The sequence below is a fragment of the Sphaerodactylus townsendi genome, linkage group LG04 (assembly GCF_021028975.2).
Source record: "Sphaerodactylus townsendi isolate TG3544 linkage group LG04, MPM_Stown_v2.3, whole genome shotgun sequence".
Lineage (NCBI taxonomy): Eukaryota > Metazoa > Chordata > Lepidosauria > Squamata > Sphaerodactylidae > Sphaerodactylus > Sphaerodactylus townsendi.
Genome location: NC_059428.1, coordinates 33,110,462 through 33,123,469, shown reverse-complemented (window position 1 = coordinate 33,123,469; position 13,008 = coordinate 33,110,462). Strand labels below are relative to the sequence as shown.

Sequence of the window (13,008 nt, the reverse complement as noted above, 5' to 3'; positions counted from 1 at the left end):
CAATTATTAAAAGACTGATTAAAAAAATCCCAGCATTTCATGAGACTAGGCAATTAGGACATTGTCTCAAACATAGCTCATCTTAAAACCAAAATACTAGCAGTATAAATACTGTAAAATACAAACAGCTGTATGCTTTTAAAGGCAACATGATATTAAAGAGATACAATTCATATATGTGAACTCTAACCATCAGCTCTTATTTTCTTTTTCTTTGCAGGGCAAGCTTGGAAAGGAAACACCCACAATTACAGAGATAAACAAAAGTAAATAAATGTATTGTCGAAGACTTTCATGGCCAGATTCAACTGGTTGTGGTGGGTTTTCCGGGCTGTGTGGCCGTGGTCTGGTAGATCTTGTTCCTATCGTTTCACCTGCATCTGTGGCTGGCATCTTCAGAGGTGCATCACAGAGGGAAGTCTGTTACACACTGTTGGGATACTGAGTGCAACTGGGAATGTCACAGATTTGTATATGGATCATTTAGAGAGACAATTCCTGTGCAATTTAGTTGTTAATACTTGCTCATTAATTTATATTGGAATATCATCTTGCCCTGTCAGAAATAGGCTATGATTGTGGGTGTTTCCTTTCCAAGGGTACCCTACAAGGAAAAAGTAAATAGGGACAGATGGTTAGAGTTCATATATATGAGTTGCATTTCTTTAATATCATCTTGACTTTTAAATCAAACAGCTGTTTGTATTTTATGGTATTTATATTGCTGGTATTTTGGTTATAAGATGAGCAGTGTTTGAGAGCATATCCTAATTGCCTAGCAGCCTCATGAACTGTTGGGATTTTTTATCAGCCTTTTAATAGCTGTAACTACTTTTATATGCTGGTGGTTATTTAATATGTAGTATTATTGGAGTGTACTTTTGTAATGTACAATTATTTATATTGCAATTATAGTATATAAATGACCTAGGAATATTTATTATATATCATATTTATTATTTTTAGAATATATTTTTATTATTCCACACGATGTATTACTGTAGCCATCAGTGTGGTAGGTTAAATTGTGGCGTGTAAGCAGCTTTGAGCCAAAAGGAAAGGCAGGGTGCAAGTATTTAAAATAAATATGAATGCATTTAATTGCTTAACTTATTTAAATATTTGTGTGTGTGTATGTGTGTAGGGTTTTAAAGACAAAATAAGTTCAGAGGTGGTTTGCCATTGCCTGCCTCTGTTTGAACTGAGAGAGTTCTGAAAGAACTGTGACTAATCCCCCACCAGAGAACTGTCCCCCACCAGGGCTTCATGTGGAAGTGGGCAATCTAACCAGGTTCACCGGATTAAAGTCCGCCACTTTTTAACCACTGCACTATGATGGCTCACACACAGTGTGGATTAAACAAATATCTACCTGTTTACTGAAATAAGAACCTGGCGATTTCTTGCTCACTGCATCTTTAAGAGGAATTCTACATGCTGTGGCACATGTTTTCACAAGATACAAGTTGCCTGGTTGTGGGCAAATTCTTTGCCTTTTTTTCTTTATAATTCTCATTTCTTGTAGATTTCTGGCGTACTGACAATCTTTTATCATTTCTGTTAAACCTGTCAAGAAAAAATATCAAACAAATTGATAGATGTCCAAATAGATGTCCACTGATTTAAAATAGAAACCCCAGTCATACAAAGATACACAAGTACTGCATTTTTAGGAACTACTAGATCCCAATTTTTCCCAAATGTAGAATCTTAGTAGTCTTTTAGATACATGCATATGTATCTTTGCTCTAAATCTAACCTAATATTTGGAAGTTTAATTAAGTCAGGTATTGAAAGCAACTCTCTCCATCACATAGCACATATCATTGGTGAACCATGACTGGATTTGTCCTTTCTGTTGTATACATCTTTGAATTCATGATAAATAATAGGGAGTTAATCTGGGTACTGAAGGTCATCTGCCAGTGTAAGGTTAAGGAAGCTTTATGTTCCAAGCTCTAGAAATTTCTGAAATTTGGCCCATACGGATCTATATATGTAGGGCTACTAAGCCACTAATCAATAAATGCTGACAGTAAGTTAACACATTTTACACACGCACTGCTAACATACCTAAATTGATATCTGTGAATTCTGAATCCTCCAATGATATTCGTGCAGCGTCATCATGTTCAAAGGAATTGTTTTCTGGTTCAGTTGTGTTTTCCTGAATATTTTCAGGATTTAGATTTTCATTTTTATTAATATTTTTGCTTCTCAATAAGTCATATTTTTTGCTGTAAGTTAGTTCATCCTCAGGAATTTCTGACTTTGTTTTAAAAGGTGGTACAAAGACTTTGACAGGTTTCCGTCCAATGTAGTCATTTTCTATCTTCTTTTCCTCAGCTAAGCTCTTATTAAAAGGGGACCAGGAATCTAATGGTCGGCTCAAAAGTGGCGTTGATAAATGTTGCTGATTATACCCATTATATTTATTTTTAGAATCTTTCATAAGCTGGTCTGGAGTGGTAAGATTTAAATGCAAGACTTGCCGCTCTTCTGAAGAACTGAACAAAAATAAATACTTCGGTAAATAGCAAACAGAATATCCATCCATTCATAAAATATCCTTTTTATGCTGCTGTTCACTTACATGGCAATCTACATATTGCACATCTTTGACTATTATTGTATTATTGACTTATATCAGGGTACTTTTTTGCCACCAAGTTGCAGCTGACTTATAATGTAAGTCAAGAACTGTTCAGAGGCAGTTTGTCATTGCCTGCCTCTGAATTGTACTAGATGCTTCAAATTACACATCATAAGCTTCACAGCTTCCAAATGCTGTAAGTTACTTGATGCTATTTTAGTATGGAAAAAGCAAAAAGCAAAAGCAAAAAAATGCATACTAAAGACACTGAATTCATTGCACATTATCCATAAAACAAGAAGGAACGAAATATAAATTAATCTATCTTAGAAGGGCTTTGCAATTATATCCAGCCTCATCATAAGTTCAAGAAGTCGACAGACTACAATTTCTGAGAAAACAAATAGGTAAAATCAAGCCAAGATGATGCAGAGAAACACATTTTATCATGATATGACTCTGAAGATGGTAATCACAGATGCAGAAAAACATTAGAAGCAAAAACTACCAGATCACAGCCATACAGCCCAGAAAACTCACAATGGCCAATTTATGAGGACTATTTCATTCCCCTGCACAGGAGCCAACAATTACCAAAAAGCCGTGGGTGCAACCTGCCATTCTTTTTACACAAGTTACACTGTTTCAGAACAAGTCTGAAGTGCACAGGGTAAGGAAACTTTTCCCTGATGTTTTCCCAAAGCAAACCCCAATTATAACTTGTCTTGCAAGGAAAAACATAGTTACCACCATGGTTTTCCTGGAAGAGGCAAATAGCAGCTTTACTGGAGGCAAAGCAGCCAACAATACACTCAGTGGCATAGTGGTTAAGAGCAGGTGCACTCTAATCTGGAAAACCGGGTTTGATTCCCCACTCAGCCACTTGAGCTGTGGAGGCTTATCCGGGGAACTAGATCAGCCTGTGCACTCCAACACATGTTAGCTGGGTGATCTTGGGCTAGTCACAGCTCTGCAGAGCTCTCTCAGCTCCACCCACCTCACAGGCTGTTTGTTATGGGGGAGGAAGGGAAAGGAGATTGTAAGGCCCTTTGAGTCTCCTACAGAAGAGAAAGGGGGGGAGGTGTATAAATCCAAACTTTTCTTCTTCTTCATTTCCAATCTACAGCAAAAATGCATGCGAGAGCGTGTGAAAGGGGTGGAAGAAAGGTAGCTGGAAACAGGTGCTGGTTCTGTTGTCTTCCCATTCAAAGCAAAGGTGCAGGTAAGTTGCTGTGAAAACTTTAAAGGGAAGAACAACAAAGCGATTTCAGCAGCACTGGAGGAGGGGTGAAGAGCTACTTTTAATTACTTGGGAGAGTGTCCTTCTGCCCACCCCTTCTGGAGCACTACACAAAGAGCTCTGAGTGAGGGAGGTAGCGTGACAATTCATTCCAACAGTCCTAGGTACTATATGGGTTATTTTGAGATTCAGGTGAGTTTTGGAAGCTTTTGCACATAAAATACAAGGAATTGGTGATAGGAACAAAAAACAGAGGAAGCAAACATGTGCACACTCACACCCTCACAAATGCCTCAAGGGATCTCTAATCTGAAACTATCACCTGTTCTTACCTAAAAGGGGAACTAATTACAGGCTTTAAGTTGATACTGTATTTGAACTTCCGTCTGTCGTTCACTGTATCTAAAAGGAGAAAAACAGTTCTTTTACTTCCCAAAAGCACAGTTGAGAGTCTGAGGAATAGAAAACACGACACCTTTAAACATTTGCACAGAGGAGGCAATTTCAGGAAATGCCCCATTCCCTGTTCTATATATGCGCCAGAGACAGAGCTACCAGTGGGCGGAGGGGTGTACATTGCACCAGGCATGCGCCTGGGGCGGAAAATCACCCCCCCACCCCCCACCCATACTTACCTTAGTGAAACAGTGCAGGCTGGAGAAGCGGCCTGTCCCCTTCAGGCTGAAAATGACCTGGTGGGAATTTCACTTCCCAGGAGATCTTGGAAGCCCCAAGGTCTCATGGGAAGTGTAGTTCCCACCAGGCCGTTTTCAGCCTGAAGGGAACAGGCCGCTTTTCCAGGCTGAACTAAGGTAAGTGTGAGGGGGGGCGCACCACGGAGGGGGCGGGAGGCAGAAAACACAGAGTGCACAGTATGGCCCAGCTACGCCTCTGATATGCGCACAGATCTATGAGCCTCCTCTTCCTTTGCAAACCTTTAAATAGCAATTTTACTGATTCAATCCATATGACATTTTAAAAATTTCACGTATGAGTTGCCTATCTGCAAGAAGCCACAGTAAACACAAATGTAGCAGTATGGACAAACACATAAAATAAGGAGTAAGATCTCATTAGAATGTTATTTGCAAAGTAAAATACTGAGATAGGAACAGAAATTTAAGCAAGGTTAAAAATATGCTAACCTTTTTATGTTACTAAAGACAAAAAATAAATATTATACTTTACGTTTATTGATGTGACGCTTAAGCAAAATATAATTACCCTCCAGAGCAGCTTTTGAGGCTTTCAAAGATGATCTTATGGGCCCTCCTGATCTATCGAACTCAGGTAACAATTTTCTTTTAATAGGAGGTTCTCCTGAAAAGCAAATGCCGGTGACCATTTTGAGGTGCATTTTTAACAAACTTGATTCACTTACCCTAATGTCTGTCATTATAAAACTGATAACATCAGTGAAGAGAATGAATTCAGACAGTGTTTTCTTTCTTTTCATGTCAAGAAGGGCTTTTCAATCAACAACAGTCTTATAATACCAATGTTTTGGTTCTATTTAGAAACCAAAGTTTGGAAAATAATTTACACTATAAAGGCTGACTCTGGCCCTTTTCACACGGCACAGGGAGAGCGGGTTGTAGGCGGGATAAAAGAACCCGCTCTCCCTCTTGCCCAGTTCGCATGCCTCCGTGCAGGAGGCAACCGGAGCCCACAGAGGCAATGCAGGCTGCTGTGCGAAGGCGCGGCTTTGTTCAGAATACACACCTCCCATGATGTGTAGCCACGAGAGATGGCAGGCATGGCCCCCACAGCCATGTTGATATCTCGTGCTGCTGCGAGACGTCCCTGCAACCCCGCTTTGCTACGCAGCCACAAGGCGGGGACTTTAAAAACTGTGAAGCGCGGCTAAGAAAAGCACTTCCTGGGGCAGCTGTTTGCTTGCAAACAGTGTGATTCTCAACCCATTTTTTGGGAAAACACAGGGCAGTCATGAGAAGGCCCCCCCCCCCCCCCAATGGCTTTTTACTGATATTATCCTGGGCTAATTGGTCCGTGCAGAAAAGGCCTCTGTTACTACTTTTGCAGCGTGGGTGTCCTATATGACTGCTGTAGAGTGAACATAAAAAACAACTTGAAAAACATGCATGTGAAATAGTTGCATATGATTATATTCCGTGGTGATTCCGAATATATATCAACCATAAGTCTTCACAAACATTTCTTAAATGAGGTGATATAATTCAGTTCTTAAATGAGGTGATATAATTCAGTGAAAGCCACCATGGTTAACAAGGGACGTTGAGGAAATTATTAGGGGAAAAAAGATGTCTTTTAGAAAATGGAAGTCCAACTTAACTGATAAAGAATACCAGAGAGAACACAAATGGTGGCAAAAGAGAAGCAAGTTAGCTGTAAGGGAGGCAAAAAAGGATTATGAGGAACTCATGGCTGTGAACATCAAAACCAGCAACAAACAGTTCTTCAAGTACATCAAAAGCAGGAAGCCAGCAAGGGGCGGTGAGGCCCGGTTAGATGACAAAGGAACAAAGGGTGTGCTAAAAGATGACAGGGAGATTGCAGAAAAGCTGAATGAATTCTTTGCATCTGTCTTCACCCAAGAGGAGGTGAGGAAAATTCCTGCACCTGAACCAAGCTTCTTAGGAGGCAAATCCGAGGAACTAACGAAGATAGTGGTAGACAAGGAAGAAGTTCTGGCAGCCATTGATAAACTAAATGCTATCAAATCCCCTGGCCCAGATTGCATTCACCCAAGAGTTCTTAAAGAGCTCAAGCATGAAATTGCTGATGTTCTCACTTTAATATGCAACTTATCCGCAGAAATCAGGTCTCCATCCCTGAAGACTGAAGATGGCTAATGTCACACCAATCTTTAAGAAAGGATCTAGGGCGAAATTACAGGCCAGCTGTTTGACATCTGTTCCTGGTAAATTAGTAGAATCTGTCATTAAAGATAAAATTATAAAACATGTACAAAAGCAAAACCTGGTGAGAAAGAGTCAGCATGGCTTTTTTGCAGAGGCAAATCCTGTCTTACAAACTTACTATTCTTTGAGGATGTAAATAGGCATGTGGATAAGGGGAACCAGTGGACATTGTCAATTTGGATTTCCAAAAGGCTTTTGACAAAGTTCCTCACCAGAGACTCTTGCGAAAACTCGCAGCAATGAAGGAATAAGTCCTCTATGGATTAAAACTGGTTGAGAAACAGGAAGCAAAGAGTGGGTGTAAATGGGAAATTCTCACAATGGAGAGATGTGGGGAGTGGTGTCCTACCAGTGCTCTTTAACCTATTCATAAAAATGACCTGGAAGTAGGAAGTGGGTAGCGTGGTGGCCAAGTTTGCAGATGATACCAAATTATGTAGGGTGGTGAGAACCACAAGGATTGAGGTCCAAGCCGGACCTTGATAAATTAGGTGAGTGGGCTAAGAAATGGCAAAATGCAGTTCAATGTAGCAAAAATGCAAGTGATGCACATAGGGGCAAAAATCCAAACTTCACATACACGCCACAGGGTCAGTGCTATCAGTCACAGACCAGGAAAGTAATTGATAGTTCCATGGGAATGTCAACTCAATGTATGGCAGCTGTGGGCAAACTCTATGCTGGGGATAATCAGGGAAAGGAATTGATAATAAAAACTGCAAAGATTGTCATGCCCTTATATAAAGTGTTCAGTTCTGGTCACCACATCTCAAAAAAGGATATTGAAGAGATAGAAAAAAGTGCAGAGAAGGGGCAACGAGGGATGATTGAGGGACTGGAGCACCTTCCTTATGAGGAAGCTTTGGGACTCTTTAGTTTGGAGAGGTCTGAGGGGGAAGTCTATAAAATTATGCATTGAGAGAAATTAGAACCAGGGGCATTCATTGAAAATGCTGGGGGGAAGAATTAGGACTAATAAAAGGAAACACTTCTTCACTTAACGTGTGATTGGTGTTTGGAATATGCTGCCACAGGAGGTGGTGATGGCCACTAACCTGGATAGCTTTAAAAGGGGCTTGGACAGGATTTATGGAGGAGAAGTCAATTCTATGGCTACCAATCTTGATCCTCTTTGATCTGAGATTGCAAATGCCTTAACAGTCCAGGTGCTCGGGAGCAACAGCCGCAGAAGGCCATTGCTTTCACATCCTACATGTGAACTCCCAAAGGCACCTGGTGGGCCACTGCGAGTAGCAGAGAGCTGGACTAGATGGACTCTGGTCTGATCCAGCTGGCTTGTTCTTATGTTCTTATGTTCTTATGTTCAGTTTCACAAACTAAGCCTTATTCATACAAACTTACTGAGCGTCCTTTGTCTATGTTAATATTGGCTGTTAGTTAATTTCCAAAACATCCTTCAATAAACACATTGTTATAGATTTTATCATTGACAGTATGGCCCTAGTGCAAACTTTCTGGTAACATGAAGTTTAAAAAAAATTGACTGCTGTTAACATTTTCCCCCCAGGCATTCGCATCTCTCACCCCTAGGCATTTCATCCTTCTCTGGCCATTTTTACCACAGCTGTCTTCAAAATAATGGTAAGCCCAGCTGAAAGAAACACAATTGGGGTTTGCAGACAATGATCACTGGAAGAAGTAAGCAACTCTTTCTTTCAGTGATACTCTGCTTCAAGATCTCTTGCTCACCGCCAGCCCAAATCCCAGGTCCTGCATTCCCATTACGAGGGTTGTGACTACACATTTTGTGAGAACACTGATTCTTCCCTTCTTCATAGTAAATTAAATCAAAATCAGTGGCAATGCTGCCAAGCAAGCACACTTTAGAGCTGAGGGCAAGGAAAATGGGCCACTTACCACATTTGTTCTCTTCTTCTAGGCGCCTTTTCCCAGTTCTAGTATTTGACAGCAAATAATTAGTTTTCCCAGGAACAAAGACTGGTGTTCTTTTATTTTTCTGGACTTCTGAATCGGTGAGCTCATCATCTTCCATGAATGCTTTGGCACTTTCTGAAGCTTCCGTTTCCAAGTCATTTTCTGGGGTTTGGGAGTACACAGGATAACAAGAATCCAGCTTTCCTTCACTAACAGTGACATGGTTTGTGGCATTTGTTGTTTCTATCCTATTTGGGCAAGGCTGGTGTCCTTCCAGAGGTCCTATCTGCTTTGTACATGGAAAGTTTTTTTCCCATCGCACTGGTTGATTCTGTTTCTCAGTATAAGACTTCTCTTGCAGTTTAGACTTTGAAATGGCTTCATCATGAGCTGTGGGTCCTACATAAGGAGCTTCTATGGGTATATTATGATCCAGCTGCAAATTCTGTCCATCCTCAAAGAAATCATCGGTGCTGGTACAATCAATTTCTTTAAAGAAACCTGTAACTTTCTGGAGAGCCTTCTCAGAGATACGCACTTGTTTCCCACTAGCCGTACTAAAACCACAAAACGACTGCGACTTTACTTCAGTGTTTGGAAGTCTCTCTCTTCTGGACATTAATGGTTTACCTTTTTCAGGGGTCATTTTATTTCCAACAGAAAATACTTCAGCACAGCTATCCTTTGACACGTGACTCAGATGAGCCGATGAATTATTTTCTTCCTCATCAGAAAAAAGTAGCCTTGCCTTCTTCAATGACTCTTCAGTTAATTGTACAGGTTTGCCACTTGCTGTGCTGAAGAGCTCACAATTGCGAGTACCTCTAAAACAGTCTGATTTGATGTGGTTCCATTTGTTGGAGGCCCCGTTATGAGAAAGCCTATCAGTCATTTGAAAACATGATGTTTGACAATCTGACTGAGACCCAACGTCCAAGGAAATGGGCCCCACGTGCTGCAATGCTTGTCTATCTTCCCAGGGATATTTCTCAGCTCCGGGAAATTGGGCTACATCTGAATTTTCTGCAATTTTCTTTGTGGTTCCCAAGGCATCCGAACAGCTTTCTAAAATGCCACGTTTACTAGTTTTAGATTGAAATTCTGTATTCCATTTTGTGGGTTCACAGCAGTCAGTACGAAGTAACTGTCTGGCCTTTTTTAATGCTTCCTGAGAAATTCTGACAGCTTTTCCATTTGCTGTACTGAATGCAAGTGGCTTAGCTGTTGAAAGCTTGAAAGAAGAGAAAGATATTTCACTAGATGAATCTTTTAGCAAGCTGTTTGTGTTCAGTAAGTTTAAACCACATTTAGGGACCATACTATTAACATTTTTAGCAGTTTCTTCAAAGGTGCTAATCTTTTCTGCATTCAGACTTTCTGGTGATATTGTTTGGGACACATAAACAAAGTTATCTGCACAGGAGTTTGTGTCCTTATTATTTGATGAATGGTATAATGGAGAACAATCACTCTTTAAAACAGAGGAAATCGTTTTTGAAGAATGTAAATCCCAATTCTTGTTGTTAGTAGTGAATACATTACATGAATTTCTAGATAATGGCTGCTGAATATCTTGTTTTGCATACGCATCAAAACCTTCTTGAACATGTGAACATTGCCCATTATCACAATCCAGTAATAAAGTTTTTGAAACATCACTTGTGCTTGATGTACGTGTTGGATTGTTCTCTGTTACCAAACCTTCAGTTATGTCCTGTTTTCTTCTTCTTTCAGCAGTATTAATCTCTTGGGAAAGTTTTTTAACTGTTTCAAGATTTTTAGTCTGCTTAATGGCAACATTATCTGGCAGCAAGTCTGGGGGATTGTTAGAACCACTTTTAAGATTGAGAACTTCGTTATGCTTCTCAATTCTTTCTTCAGATTCCTTACATACTTCATTTATGTTCTCATACTTTTTTTCTTTTTGTTGAATGCCAGTGCTGACAAAATTACTAATAGGATCATCTTTTTCCGAGAAAGCGCAGTCTTCTGAAAGAATATATGTTGCCTTAGCTAAAGATTTGTCAGTGATTGCAATGTGCTTACCACTAGCTGTGCGAAATCCCATTGCACTACTGTGCTTTAAGTTTTCATTTTGGGTTAAGTCAACACTCTTTTTGACTGAAGCGATGGCCCCCTTCTTGTTTTCGGCATCTGTCTTACTACAGGAAGTTGATGGCATATCATCGAGCTCTGTCCCTATCCAATAGCCAGGCAACATGTGAAGTGTTCTGTTATTTCCTAAGTGGGGATGAAGAATGTTCTGACCAGCCGTGGTGTGTACTAAATAACCACCTTCTGGATTGTGTATTTTTTTCTCTTGTTGGTTAGAATTTAGGTTTTCTTTTTCATCTATACTATTCAAAATGTAATTCTGTTCAGTTTTAGTAACTTCAACTAAACATGTTAGGTCAGATGTTTCTTGCAAATCATTATAATGAGTCTCTTCACAGTTTATAAACTGATGTGAGACTAACATGCTGTGATTGTTTTCAACAGCTGACAGGCCATTTCCTGTCATGTGAAAGGAATACTTTTGAACAATTTTTAGATTAACTTCTGTTGTACTAGAAATGTGAATATTGTCTTCGTTGTAACCTGTTCCATTTGACTTCTTTTCCATGTTTTCTTTCACAAAGTTAATCGTGTCTCTTGCATTATTTTTCATCATGTATTCAGCACTTACTGCTTGGACCATCTGATGCCAATTAATGTCAGTTTCTGTCATATATTTAGGATTATTCCAACAAGTATCACATCTGCTTAAACAATTATTTTTTGACTTGGCTTTATGAAGGCTATGCATTTTATCCACTCCATCTAGATTACTAATTAATTTTGCAGGTTTGTTAAAGATCTCATTAGAAATAGAACTCTCTTTATTCCCAGCTGTTTTATACGCCACCAAATCCGACAAGCCACAATGCAGAGATGCTAACCCATTCGGAACAGAGCATTCCCTGTTTTGTTTTTCGCTTGACACGTTAACTGACGCAATCTCTTCACTGCTATGTTCCTGTATTGCAGATTCTTCAGTGGTGTCTATATACTTGGGGGGAGACCGATCACTGCCTCTCTGAGGTTTTAGATTGCAGCTTTCCTTAAAATCATCTTTCCACGCTTTGGAATTCACGTCCAGTTCAGTTATTTCATGTTTGTTGGTGTCTCCTGATGCTTTACAAGCACTGTTTTGCAGCACAGTCCTTTGCTTTCTAAGCTGTGTAAATTCAAACTGACTACCTGCTTCTTCCAATATATTAGAAAGCTCAATGACCTCAGCTTTTTCACTTGCTGTTAAATTTTGTTTTCCTTCAGGTTGATTTTTAAGCATGTTATGAAATGATGCATTCCTGAAATACACAGGAAAGATGTTTGGGGTATCACTTAATTCAGTAAGGCTCACTTGTGAATCAGAAACATGTGAAAAGTTGGATACACTTTTGTTTAATTTATTAGTTCTAATTGCAGAAATCTCAGCATTTTCTTGTACATTTTGAATTGGAATACACTGCATTTGTTCACAGGCTAAATCTTTAAGAAATTGATCTTCTATGTTTTTAAACAGCAGTCTGCCTTTTCTGATATTGTCATCAGATAGAACTATCTGTTTATTGGATGAAGTTTTGAAGCCAGCAAACCCTTGGTTTTCATTATGATTTGCATGTCCTAACGGTATCTGCTTGTCATTATCTAGAAGAGGTTGTCTCATATCTAAACCTTTCTCCAGTGCTGTAAACTCAGAAGGCTCATCTACATTGGATATTTTCTTTGACCGATGCCCAAGTTCAACCATTTGAGCCAAAGAATGCTGTGAAGTTAGTTCCAAGGGTGCTTGCTTGTTCCTCCTTTTCAATGTTTGCATTGCCAATACAGATTTCTCAGAACTTCTTTCTTGGAAAGAATTGCAGTTTGAGAGGAGGGCACATTTTACACTGTTTTCTTTTTCTGAAGTGTCTTTGCTACTACTTGCATGGATCTTGTTTTCACTTATCTCTGTTTTTTTATTAGTAGCTATAAGAAAAGAAAACAGAATTGGTGTTTGATCTGTTCCTATGGTTGGTTTTTTTTACTGAATGGAGCTTCATTAAAAAATGGTTAGTCCAAGTCCAGCTTTTATAAAATTCTACTTTCTATCTTTCTTCAACATGCTCATTACTACTTACAGGTTCTTTAATTTGCCCTGGAGGGAATTATGGCATATCAACCATGTCACCACCATTTAATAGTACACACTAACTTGCTCTCATGTTGCATGAGAAAATAACATTGAAACTTACCAAGAAAGTGCCTTCTACCTGGAACTTGGAGGGCATAATTTTGTAACCCCCTCTGTAAGGGCAGCAGCCGTACCCGGGAGTTAGATCAAGGCACCTATT

General features: G+C 39.5%; 1 protein-coding gene across 2 annotated transcripts in view; it reads right to left on the bottom strand.

Annotated features, from left to right (window-relative positions):
- The window catches only part of BRCA2 (BRCA2 DNA repair associated), a 46,519-nt gene that overhangs the window by 14,425 nt on the left and 19,086 nt on the right, over positions 1–13,008 (bottom strand). For both annotated transcript variants that reach the window (XM_048492613.1, XM_048492614.1), the window contains exons 11-15: positions 8,615–12,643; positions 5,058–5,153; positions 4,166–4,235; positions 2,074–2,507; positions 1,373–1,566 (exon numbers count right to left, since the gene is read on the bottom strand). In XM_048492613.1, the coding sequence (XP_048348570.1) occupies positions 1,373–1,566; positions 2,074–2,507; positions 4,166–4,235; positions 5,058–5,153; positions 8,615–12,643 (4,823 nt within the window). The remainder of the gene's footprint in view (positions 1–1,372; positions 1,567–2,073; positions 2,508–4,165; positions 4,236–5,057; positions 5,154–8,614; positions 12,644–13,008) is intronic.